This window comes from Sorghum bicolor, chromosome 6, assembly GCF_000003195.3.
Source record: "Sorghum bicolor cultivar BTx623 chromosome 6, Sorghum_bicolor_NCBIv3, whole genome shotgun sequence".
In the NCBI taxonomy this organism is placed as follows: domain Eukaryota; kingdom Viridiplantae; phylum Streptophyta; class Magnoliopsida; order Poales; family Poaceae; genus Sorghum; species Sorghum bicolor.
In genome coordinates, this window is record NC_012875.2 from 44106001 (window position 1) to 44119148 (window position 13148).

At 51.6% G+C, this 13148-nt stretch overlaps 1 protein-coding gene across 4 annotated transcripts; it reads left to right on the forward strand.

The window, feature by feature from the left end:
• LOC8073016 (upstream activation factor subunit UAF30) lies at positions 1168 to 12729 on the forward strand. 4 transcript variants are annotated; one of them, XM_021462869.1, is made up of 3 exons: positions 1168 to 1416; positions 1540 to 1737; positions 1841 to 5114. In XM_021462869.1, the coding sequence occupies exon 3, from the start codon at positions 3099 to 3101 to the stop codon at positions 5073 to 5075; it is 1977 nt and encodes a 658-aa protein (XP_021318544.1). In that variant the 5' UTR covers positions 1168 to 1416; positions 1540 to 1737; positions 1841 to 3098; the 3' UTR covers positions 5076 to 5114. The 4 variants fall into 4 exon arrangements, with proteins under 4 accessions (XP_021318544.1, XP_002446461.2, XP_021318546.1 ...); XM_002446416.2 differs by lacking the exon at positions 1841 to 5114 and adding an exon at positions 12432 to 12729 and having other exon boundaries at positions 1197 to 1416; XM_021462871.1 differs by having other exon boundaries at positions 1199 to 1416; positions 1519 to 1737; positions 1841 to 3169.

Below are 13148 nucleotides of genomic sequence, written 5' to 3' on the forward strand. Positions count from 1 at the left end.
TATAGTCAGAGTGCGTGGATTAGATGATGTGTTTGGGGTGGATGAAGTTGATGGGAGGCGGCGGAACACATCTTATGGGCAACTTTTGATATGGCAAGGGTGTTGTGTGATTGGCCTGATTTTTAGGGATGGATAGGCATCGTGATTTCAGGGTTGCATTTCAGAAACTCGCATGGGCGCGGGTGAGGGAGAGTGGGAAGCCTCATCAAACTTTTAATCTCAGCCGTTGCATCCGTAGTAGGTAGGTTGTGAGTTGATCTTGAAAGAAGGAATTGGCTTGGAAAAGTTTTCAATTATAATAGAGATAAAAAAATCTAAATTTTTTTCAAGATTATCCATCATATTAATTTTACCGCACATGCATAGAGCATTAAATATAAATAAAAAATAACTAATTACACAGTTTATCTATAAATCACGAGACGATTTTTTTAAACTTAGTTAGTCCATGTAGATAATGTTTGTCAAATATAAATAAAAGTGCTAATCAAAATTGAAAAATATTTTGTATCTAAACAAGGCTTAGAGCAACTCCAACAGCTTTTCTATTCCTATTATGGAGGCCTTTTAGAATTTTTATAGTAGAAAAATAGACTCCAATAGATGTACTATTTGGTTTTGTAAAATAGAAAGTTTGCTATCCTTTTAATTTTCGTTGGCCATATATAGCCAACCACTGACACTAACTATCTGATAGCAAGGCTGTTGTGAACATCTTCTTTTTTTAAGAAATTATCTATTTTACAAAATAGCTAAACATTAGAATTTAGCTACTAATTTTAGCCAAGCTCTTGCAGATGCTCTTACCGTGTGTTTGGTTGGGGGTTGGGTGGGTTGGGTTGGATCCAACCCAGTTTTTGGGGACGGAGCCAACCCGTCCAGTGTTTGGTTGCACTTCTGATTTTGGGGACGGAGCCAACCCATTTTAGTGTTTGGTTGAAGAATTGGGGACAGAGCGGCTCCGTTCAGTGTTTGGTTGAAGAAATTTAGTGTTTGGTGGGAGCCAACCCGGCTGGAGCGGCTCCGTCCGCCAGATTTTGACGGATGAGTCCAACCCGCATCTGAGAGAAATATTCCACCCTGGAGCCAACCCAACCCTCCTATCCTCCAACCAAACAGGCACAGAAATGCTCCAACCAAACAGCCACAGAAATGGGTTCGCTCCGACCCGACTCGCCCCGCTCTCCAACTAAACACACGGTTACAATGTCACTCCAATTGGGACGGACTGTACCCCGTACCCCTTGGGCCCCCTCTTGCGCTTCTCGTCCCACCCGAGCGCGGCGGCGCTCCTTCTGCCTCCCCCAGCGCCGGCTCTACTCCACGCCGGCGTGCCCCCCCTCCTCCAGACCTCCCCACCGGCGCCACCCTACCCTGTCACTCCCTCCTCCGCTGAGTGCAGCAAGTGCTGATCAGGTGCATGAAACCCTGTTTCAGTTTGATGTATTCGACAGAATTTTTGCTTGCTATTTGCGTTGATTTGCTCCGATTTGTTCATTCTGTGATTGGCTCGGTTAGCTCACTCTCCTTCGAATCCAGAGCCACTTCTTCACAGTGGGTGGGCGGGAGATGGTGCTGAAGCGGGCGGCGGCCGAATGCCCCAAGAAGGTTGCGGGGCTGATGGATCTGGTGAACCTGCCCACCCAGTTGCGAGAGTTCGCCGGGGGCCGGTCCCAAATGTCCCATATCTCCTTCTTCCTCCGGGTCTGGTCGTACATCAAGGACAACAAACTTCAGGTAATTCTTCTTCCCATGTATGGGCCCCTTCGTTTCTTTATGAAGAAATCTGTAATTAGTCGCTATGATTGGTGTTAGTTGGGCTCATTAATTGTTGCGGCAGGATTTGGTTGCTTGCTCGTCAGAGTTAATTTGCGCTGACCTGGGATAGAACTTGAATTTGGGGAAAAACATGAAGTTTTGGCTGATGGGAAAACAGCAGATTGGCAGCTCATGCTGCCAACATATTATGAGATGAGAGTTCGGTATATTATTATTGTTAGTAGTATTATATGAAGGATTATGTCATTTCCAAAATCTAGGTGTTTAAGTTTACAGGTGTGGGAATTGATCTGTGCGATGTCAAATGACGTTTTGATAATTCAGGACTTTTGTCCACTTTGCCACTATATGCACAAAAATGCTTAATAATGGTCTTCTGTGTATTGATAGCTTATACTTGGTTAGGATGAGAACCGTTGACGTTTAGGATCTTGATAGCTTAGCATTGAAGATTTCATTCCCTTCATGCTGCTTGGTATTCCCATCTGTTTCCAGATCGTCCACGTGAACTGACAATTTAGGTGGCACCGTTATGTTCAGCGCTTTAATTTAATTTGGAGCTGATAAAGTAGTTATGTTTCCATGTTGAACCCCGTTTATACCTGGTTATACCCACAAATATGCCAAAAATGGGCATTTGTAGCACTTCAACATGTGATTCGGACATTCGTATATCACTTCCATGTTTCTATCTAATGCCCCTTAGTGGAAACCTTCAAGCATACTGTAAAATGTATTGGTTCATAGAAATCCCTCATAAGAGGCTCCGAACAGTGGTTTATGTAGCTAAATAATTCCATGCTTAACATCAATTGTTCTGCCATACTCATGTATAGTCAGCCCTGGCATTGCTAATGTTAGGGGACAGATCCTCGAACAAGAGGGACCCTTGGAACATTAGCGGGTTCCACAAGTACTTATGTTATTTCTCAATGACCTGCTTTACAAACCTATGGGTAGGGGTTGTTTGTAGTTGATGTGACCTCTCCATTGTCTACTACTCCTGTCATGTGGGGCCAGCCGTACGTCAGGCGCCGGCGCAACCGCGACATCCGCCGAGCTGAGGAACGCGCCGCGCGCGCACAAGAGGAAGAGGTCCAAGCGGGATTCGAAATTAGTGGCTAGGAAATATTAGTGTTAGCTATTTTTGGTTAGTCCTAAACTCAAGGAGAGATTGTTAGTTTCCCTTTCATGCAAGCCGCAGCTGAGGAACGCGCCGCGCGCGCAAGAGGAAGAGGTCCAAGCGGGATTCGAAATCAGTGGCTAGGAAATATTAGTGTTAGCTATTTTTAGTTAGTCCTAAACTTAGTTTCCCTTTCATGCAATCCGGATGGCTATTTGTATCCCCAAACATTCCCGTGAGTGAATCAAGCAAGATCAATCAACCAAACTCTCTCTTCCTCCCTCGAACATTCTCAAGCCCAGAAGCCGAGAGGGGCATAACCTCCGCTCTGGAAGACACGGCACGAGACTACGAGCTACGTAGTCGAGGGCCGGCTACCCTAGATCACCAGGCCCTTGACAACCTGGTATCCCGATCCACTCGATCCTCGGCATCCTCAGCCGCCGCGCCATCATCTCCGACACCAGCAGCTACACCAAACCCATCGCCCACCCGTTCCACAGCCTCCACCGCAAATCCCAGTCCACCGCCATCTCCCACTGCCCCCGCAACCATCCCAGCCGCCATGGCTGAACCCACCCTCGCTGAGGTCATGGACATGCTCAAGTCCATGCGCATGGAGATGTCCACCCTCAAGTCCGACGTGGCGACCATGAAGGACAAGTCCTCATCGTCTTCCGGCGGCGGCGACGATCGTCGTTCCGAAGGCCCGCGAGATCAGGACTTCCACCCCAAGCACAAGAAGTGGGATTTTCCCCGCTATGACGGCACGACCGATCCGATGCTATTCCTCAACAAATGTGAGGCCTACTTCCGCCAACATCGAACCATGGCGGAGGAACGGGTGTGGATCGCGTCGTACCACCTCGACGGCATTGCACAGCTGTGGTTCACGCAGCTCCAAGACGACGACGGCACGCCGACGTGGGGGCGCTTCAAGGACCTCCTGGACCTGCGGTTCGGACCCCCCCTCCGCTCCGCCCCGATGTTCGAGCTCGCCGAGTGCCGGCGCACCGGGACGGTGGAGGAGTACTCCAACCGTTTCCAGGCTCTCCTACCGCGCGCAGGTCGCCTCGAGGAGGCCCAACGTGTCCAACTCTACACGGGGGGACTCCTTCCGCCGATTAGCAACGCCGTCCGCATCCACAACCCCGGTACGTTGGCGGCGGCCATGAGCCTCGCACGCCAGGTGGAGATGATGGAGGCCGAGAGGCTGCCTCCCCACCCCCCTCGGGCGCCCCCGCGCGGTACCCCTCCGGCGCCAGCACCACGACCTGCACTACCGGCGCCACCACCGATCTTGCAGCTGCCAGCACCTCCGGTGGCCTCTCAGCCGGGTCGGGGCGAGGGAACACAGCGGCGCCTCTCTCCGGAAGAAATGGCGGAACGCCGCCGCCAAAACCTATGCTTCAACTGCAACGAGAGGTACAGCCGTGGTCATAACAGGTTCTGCAAGCGCATTTTCTTCGTCGATGGCGTCGAGATCGACGACAAGCCAGAAGGCGAGGCGGCGGTCACTGCCATTTCCGGGGAGGTGGAGGCACCAACTTTCTCCCTCCATGCGGTCGCGGGCGTGGCCATCGGCAAGACCATGCAGGTCCGCATCTCGGTGGGCGCGACGTCCCTCATCGCCCTCCTGGACACGGGATCCACTCACAGCTTCATCGGCGAGGAGGCCGCGCACCGGACCGGCCTGCCGATCCAACCTCGTCCGCGCTTGACGGCCACGGTCGCCAATGGCGAGCGCGTGTCATGTCCAGGCGTCCTCCGCGGCGCCCCGCTGCTCATCGGCGACTTCCACTCCACCGTCGACCTCTTTGTCATGCCTCTTGCAGGATACGACATCGTCCTAGGGACGGACTGGATGGCGACCCTAGGACAGCTGGTGTGGGACTTGGTCGCGGGCACCGTCTCGTTCCAGCACGCGGGACACGCCGTGCGCTGGTCCGCCGTGCCGGCCCCTGGCGCCCTCGGCCCCTACACCACCACGGCCAGCGACTCGCTCCTGGAGGAGCTTTTGGCGCAGTTCGACACCGTCTTCGCCGAGCCGACCGGCCTGCCTCCTCCCCGAGGACGCGAACACGCCATCACACTCAAGCCGGGCGCGCAGCCGGTCACGGTCCAGCCGTACCGATACCCGGCGGCCCACAAAGATGAGCTCGAACGCCAATGAGCCGCGATGATGGCGCAGGGCATCGTCCGCCGCAGCGACTCGGCGTTCTCATCTCCGGTCCTCCTCGTCAAGAAGGCGGACGGCGCATGGCGTTTCTGCGTCGACTACAGGGCGTTGAACGCGCTCACGGTCAAGGATGCGTTCCCCATCCCCGTCGTGGACGAGCTGCTCGACGAGCTCCACGGCGCGCGTTTCTTCACCAAGCTGGACCTGCGTTCGGGGTACCACCAGGTCCGCATGCGCCCGGAGGACGTACACAAGACGGCGTTCCGCACACATGACGGACTCTACGAGTTCCTCGTCATGCCGTTCGGCCTCTGCAACGCGCCAGCGACATTCCAGTCCTTGATGAACGACGTCCTTCGCCCATACTTACGTCGGTTCGTCCTTGTTTTCTTTAATGACATCCTAATATACAGTCACACTTGGGCGGACCACCTGCGACACATCCGTGTCGTCCTCTCCGAACTGGCGCGCCACCACCTCTTCGTCAAGCGCTCCAAGTGCTCCTTCGGCGCATCCTCGGTCGGGTACCTGGGGCACGTCATCTCGGCGTCCGGCGTCGCCATGGACCCGGCCAAGGTCCAAGCTATCCGCGACTGGCCGGTTCCCCGGTCGGCACGGGCGGTGCGCGGCTTCCTTGGCTTGGCCGGCTACTACAGGAAGTTCGTCCACAACTACGGCACCGTGGCTGCCCCGCTCACGGCGCTCCTGAAAAAAGAGGGGTTCGCCTGGACTGATGCGGCAGCCGCCGCGTTCTGCGCCCTCAAGGAAGCTGTGACGACCGCCCCGATACTCACGTTGCCGGACTTCACCAAGCCGTTTGTCGTCGAGTGCGACGCCTCCTCCTACGGGTTTGGGGCCGTGCTCATCCAAGAGGGCCACCCCATCGCGTTCTTCAGCCGGCCAGTGGCGCCCCGACATCGCTCCCTCGCGGCGTACGAGCGAGAGCTCATCGGGCTCGTCCTTGCGGTGCGCCATTGGCGGCCATATTTGTGGGGCCGCGGCTTCGTCGTCAAGACGGACCACTACAGTTTGAAGTACCTCCTCGACCAACGCCTCGCCACAATTCCGCAACACCACTGGGTGGGGAAACTCCTGGGCTTCGACTTCACCGTCGAATACAAGTCCGGTGCGACGAACACGGTGGCTGATGCCCTCTCACGGAGGGACACCGAGGAGGCCAAGCAGGGCGCGGTCTTGGCGGTTTCCGGACCCCGCTTCGATTTCATCAGTCGGCTCCGCCATGCTCAAGCCACGGACCCGGCGCTGGTGGCTGTCCATGATGAGATCACCGCCGGGACGCGCACCGCGCCGTGGGCGATCACCGACGGCCTCGTCGCCTACGACGGTCGACTCTACATCCCACCATCTTCACCACTGCTGCAGGAGATTGTGTCCGCAGTGCACGCCGACGGCCATGAGGGCGTCCAGCGTACTTGGCACCGCCTTCGCCGCGACTTCCACTTCCCCAACATGCGCATCGTGGTGCAGGACTTTGTGCGGGAGTGCGCCACATGCCAAAGGTACAAGTCGGAACATCTACACCCGACAGGCTTGCTCATGCCCCTGCCCGTCCCTACCATCGTCTGGGCGGATATCGGCCTCGACTTCATTGAAGCACTGCCCCGCGTCGATGGCAAATCGGTCATCCTCTCCGTCGTCGACCGCTTCAGCAAGTACTGCCACTTCATCGCCCTCGGCCACCCGTACACCGCCGAGTCTGTGGCACAAGCGTTCTTCGCCGACATCGTGCGTCTTCATGGGCTGCCTCAGTCCATCGTCTCCGACCGCGATCCGGTCTTCACCTCCACCTTTTGGCGCGAGCTCATGCGCCTCATGGGGACGAAGCTGCACATGACCACTGCGTTCCACCCGCAGTCGGATGGCCAAACCGAGGCGGCCAACAAGGTGATCGTGATGTATTTGAGGTGCTTTACAGGTGACCGTCCCCGCCAGTGGCTCCGGTGGCTACCTTGGGCCGAGTACGTCTACAACACCGCGTACCAGTCCTCGCTCCGCGAGACTCCGTTTCGGGTGGTCTACGGCCGCGACCCGCCATCCATTCGCTCTTATGAGCTCGGCGAGACGCGAGTCGCTGTCGTAGCCCGGGACATGGAGGAACGTGACGCCTTCCTCGCCGACGTCCGCCATCGTCTGGAGCAAGCCCAAGCGGTGCAAAAGAAACATTACGACAAGCATCACCGGCAGGTGGCGTATGCCGTCGGTGACTGGGCACTTCTCCGCCTCCGACACCGCGCAGCCGCCTCCATGCAGCGGGCGTCCTCGGGCAAACTCAAGGCGCGATTCCTCGGGCCGTACCGCATCACCGAAGTCATCAACGCTGTCGCCGTTCGCTTGGAGCTCCCTCCCCAGGCACGCCTCCACGACGTGTTCCATGTGGGCACACTGAAGAAGTTCGTGGGCACGCCTCCTGCATCACCTCCACCGCTCCCCGACATCAAGCATGGCGCGGTTGTACCAGCTCCGGAGCGCGTCACTCAAGCTCGCCTCGCCCGCGGCGTTCGCCAAGTGCTGGTCTTTTGGAGGGGGGAACCGCCCTCGTCTGCCACATGGGAGGACCTCGACGATTTCCGCGCCACATATCCAGACTTTCAGCTCGAGGACGAGCTGGCTCTCCAGGGGGAGAGATGTCATGTGGGGCCAGCCGTACGTCAGGCGCCGGCGCAACTGCGACATCCGCCGAGCTGAGGAACGCGCCGCGCGCGCACAAGAGGAAGAGGTCCAAGCGGGATTCGAAATTAGTGGCTAGGAAATATTAGTGTTAGCTATTTTTGGTTAGTCCTAAACTCAAGGAGAGATTGTTAGTTTCCCTTTCATGCAAGCCGCAGCTGAGGAACGCGCCGCGCGCGCAAGAGGAAGAGGTCCAAGCGGGATTCGAAATCAGTGGCTAGGAAATATTAGTGTTAGCTATTTTTAGTTAGTCCTAAACTTAGTTTCCCTTTCATGCAATCCGGATGGCTATTTGTATCCCCAAACATTCCCGTGAGTGAATCAAGCAAGATCAATCAACCAAACTCTCTCTTCCTCCCTCGAACATTCTCAAGCCCAGAAGCCGAGAGGGGCATAACCTTCGCTCTGGAAGACACGGCACGAGACTACGAGCTACGTAGTCGAGGGCCGGCTACCCTAGATCACCAGGCCCTTGACAACTCCCCCCGTTCCAAATTATAGATTCATTGCTTTTATTATTTTTTTCCACAACAGCAAAGCCAAATTTCATTACTATCAAGCAGCAAAATTACATGAGTTTGTTTCGTAACCACAGAAAGTAAAAACCATAACAGCGCAAAATTACCACACTGGAATGAACACATTAGGTTCATCCAGTTGGCACTCCCCCCTGAACTACGATCACCCAATAGTGTTAACGTCAGGCATTTAATGCAACCTCCCCCAAAACAATCCCAGCTAAACACTAAATGCCCCAGGTGGCAAAAAGTTTCAGCAGCACACACGCTGCGAGCAGGTTCCAGCAAAAACAACTTTTCATGCGCCTTGGTTCAAGATCTTCAGACAATCGCCATCTGGTTGTCTCCCCCATCCATCCACTCATGATGATGAAAACGGAGCGTCGCCTTCTGGAAAACTTCCACGCCATACTCCATCTGCGTTGACATCGCATCCTTCTGCGAACCTGCTCAATATGATAGTGTAGAGCATATCAGACATATGAGTTCAGTAGGCGTCTTGATTCTTTTCCCTTAAAAAACAAACATTGTTTCTTGTCTTCCAAGTTGCCCAATACTTGTATACCCCCTGGTAAGCACCAGTTAATCCATATCCAGAACTGAGCAAATGAATTAGGTCTCACAGTAACCCCAAAAACTTATTCCAAGATACTCCATACATATTTGACCACAGGGCACTCAAACATCAGGTGCTTAATGGATTCTTCTTTCTGACAAAAGGCACACGCAAGGTTACCTTTCCATTTTCTCTTTAGTAAGTTGTCCTTAGTTAGAATAGCATTTTGAAAGGTTAATCACCTAAGAATTTTCAGTTTTAGCGGCAATTTAGCCTTCCAAAGTTGTCTGTTCTCTCCTGCACAGTTCCTGAACAAATGTTTATGTACTGACTTGACAGAGAAGATTCCAGATTTCTCCCTCATTGCTTGTATTATGTACCTAGATATACAATGTGTCTAGATACGGAGTGAAAACTATGTATCTAGAAATGCCAAAACATCTTATGATTTGGAACAGCTACTGTCGAAAGGTATGCTATTGTCTTTTCTTGCTCCTAGCCCAGGTCATCATCCTCTACACTGTAGTATTTTTTCTCGAAAAATGCAGGAGAGCTGCGCTTCATTATATTAAGGCCTTGTTTAGTTCCCAAAATTTTTCAAGATTCCCTGTCACATTGAATCTTGCGGCACATGCATAAAGCATTAAATATAGATAAAAAAGATAACTAATTACACAGTTTACCTGTAATTTGCGAGACGAATCTTTTGAGTCTAGTTAGTCTATAATTAAATAATAATTGTCAAATAAAACCGAAATGCTACAGTAGCGAAACCCAAAATTTTTCGCTACCACCGTGACTGGAAATAGCCTGAGATGGTCTCTGCAGAAACAGAGGAAGAAAACTCCAAATCTCCACTGGTAGAGAAGATGACCACGTGCAGCGTGCAGGGATGAAGAGCCACGGGCGGAAGAGGACAGGGCATGCAGGAAGACGACTCCTGCGGGCGCTCCAAATCTCCACGGGCAGGGCACGCGCAGGGCACGCGGGAAGACGACACCCGCGGGCGGACGACGACCCCACGCGCAATGCGTCCCCCCACGAGAGCGGACAGCTCCGCGACGACGAGTCGCGAAGGCGCGAAGGTGGAGACGAGACGCGAAGGCGCGAAGGTGAAGACACGGTGGTGATGTGCCGACCCCCGTGAAAACAGAGGAAACGCGATGGGCGGCAGACGGCGGCACACGCGATGGGCTTGCGACGACCGGAAAAAAAAATGGATCTTGGGGGTGATTAGGGATCAGATTAGCCCTAATTCGACCCCTAAACCATGCTTTGGTACCATGTTACTAACCTTTGGAATAACGAAGTACAAGCCCTCCAGAGATGGAGTCATACATATATATAGAGAGCCCCCTGGCTATATATAGATAGAGCCGGCTATATATAGAGCGGCTATATATAGATAGAGCCTATAGATAGGCCTATGGACTAGATCTGCATCATATACTTAACATAAACAAGGCCTAAGAAGAAAGATGGGTTAAGAACCCTTTACAACACACACCACACACCACACTTTTTGACTGATTACATTCGCGCTCGTGAACTAGTTGTCAAGGCGACCGAAACCATACATGCTAACCATCAGGGAGTGGGGCAGTCAGGAAGGACAGCCCCCGAGCACCTGCCATACACCATAACCGGCGCTCCTCCCCTGCAGTGACCAAGGCCCTGGTGATGCTAGGTGTTACCCCATCAAAAACACACTGGTTTTGGTGATTCCACAATGTCCAGGCCCCAAGGTTATTAGCGAATTTAGCCCTTTCTTCATCTCACCATTCACAGCAGAACTTGGTCTTCTCCCGAGGCGGGCTCCCTTCTAAGGCCCAACTTCATCATAAGGGTCTCCACCCTTTGATCCAAAAGCTGACTCTATGTTGGCCTCTGGATTTCTCCTTTCGTCACCTCTTTTGAAAGGTCCACCCTTCTACTGGTTCCTTTCTTCCGCGCACGTTGGGGAGTACCTTTGGAACCTTGTCCAACCAGTCTTTTTGGTCTGCTTTCTAATGGCTCATCTCATTGGCTTGCTTCATTGGTTGCCCTAGGAAGATGGAGGCGACCCACTTTCCGATTGGCTAATAGCCAACAAACTACAAATCAAATCTCCTAAGGAGTAGTTAACAAGGCAACAATTCAAACACATCCAAGCTGATGATAACCAGGAGTGGACGATGATGCCGATGGCTTCGTTCCTTGCATGTATTTCTTCCCATGAAAGTGTCCTCGACCTATCTATCAAAGCTGTGTGCAAATAGATGATAGTTGACACGATAGCAACAGTTCCACCCCTGGCAGCAAGAAGGTGAGCGAGTGGCCTAGATTTGGGGCTAGGGTTGTATCTGCATATGATCTACACAAACAAGAGATAGATTCACCAACACATCATATTAAACAAGCAAGACAAAAGAACAGGGTGCATGGTGCTGTAGGAGGTTGCTCATTCGTTTCTGACTAGTGGTGCAGAGGCACACCAACATATGGGTTTAGGGTGATGATGCGCTTCGAGGTGGAGCACAGCCGCGGGGTGAGGTGATGCTGGCGATGGCTGCGCTGCTGCTTCAGACATGTCGAGTGGTAACAAAGATGGAAGTGAGCGCAACACATGTCTGCACGAGCAAAATGTTAGGTCCAGTTCTCCGCGCTAGGTCCAGATCTCAGCGACACAGAAAGTTGTGGGCGTATGTGGTCGAGCGTGGAGGTGCGTAGCGCACATGTGGGAGCTGAACGGTGGGCTGTTCCTTTTACCATGTAACGTAAAGCCCAAGCCAACTGAAAAATCAGTCCAGGCTCATGAAAATGACTGCAGAAATAATCCTTGGTTTGGTCCGTCCTCCACTTGTCTTGCCTCTTCTAGAGCTATAACAGGACTAGGAGAAAGTCTATTTGTTTTAATATAAATATTAGGTATAGATTGTCCATATGGTTTTGTGTAGTTCTGAGAATGGGAGCTTTATTTTGGCACGACGCATGAAGCCTATTTTCATTTTACCACTCAACATTTTTTTTTCATTTTGGCCATTGTTTTATTAGAAATTATTTTTCCCCACATTGGCCAAATATTACATGCTAGTGATCTAGTGTATGTCAGAATACTAGTGCACCGTCTTGACCAAACTGTTTGTGTTTTCCACTGGTTCTTTTGGTGACTACTGTTGTAGTTGGGCACTGGCTAAACTGGTACGAGGAAAAACTGACAAGCAACTCTTTCCTTCTGTACCTTCCTGACCACATGGCCGTGCAGATAGTGTATTAATAATAACTCTGAAAGGCCTTCCCTCAGCATGAATCTATGCAGAAAGTGGAAAACACCACTTAGGATTCACTTCTGTGAAAACCATACTAGCAATCAGTTGTCAGTTATTGTGATCCGCTTGGGTCACAATCAAACAGATTAGATGAAGGAAACTGAAAGAATAAGCTGCTGCTTCTACTGTAACATGACCTGCTATCAATCGGCTGCCACTCGTACCTATCTGTGTGAAAATGAAGAACAGTGTCTGATTTTTGTTACAGAAACAAAAAATTCTATTATGTGGCTTCATCATGATTTTCTTTTGAGATGGTAATAACTATCCTGATTTGCAGGACCCGACGAATAGGAACATTGTGAAATGTGATGAGAAGCTGAAGACTGTATTATTGGGCAAGTCCAAAGTGGAGCTCTCTGAACTCCCAATGATCGTTAAGCTTCATTTCCCAAGATTTCCAAGGTAGTGACAACATGGTATTGTATATTGAAATTTTGTGGGAACTTGATGGGATAGACAAAATCATATATATGTATTGTTTTGCTGAAATTTCCATTAATCGGCTGTATGTAGTGGCACGAACGATACATTGAGTTCGTTGCTTGTCTTTTTGAAAGCGCACGTTTGCCCAGTCACCCAGCCTTAGCCTCGCCGGTCACACTCCGCCGCCCCTCTGCGAGAGTGGATTTTTCACATAGGTGGTGGTGGCGTGGTCCAGGGGAGTAGGATCAGCCTTTTTAGTTTTCTGAGTCAGCATTGTTGATCCTTCTATCGGTAATCGTGACTTTCAGCTTGACTACTTTCTGTAAGGTCTCGTTTAGGCCTTGTTTAGATCACCCCAAAACCAATTTTTTTTTTTTTTTTAAGATCCCCTGTCACATCAAATTTTTTGGCATATGCATAAAGCATTAAATATAGACGAACATAAAAACTAACTGCACAGTTTAACTGTAAATCGTGATACGAATCTTTTGATCCTAGTTAGTCCATGATTGAACAATATTTGCCACAAACAAACGAAAGTGCTATAGTAGTGAAATCCAAAATCTTTTCG

Bases quoted from the DNA above. Each gene is read 5' to 3' on its own strand.
- LOC8073016 (XM_021462869.1), top strand. From the start codon at position 3,099: ATGCAATCCGGATGGCTATTTGTATCCCCAAACATTCCCGTGAGTGAA.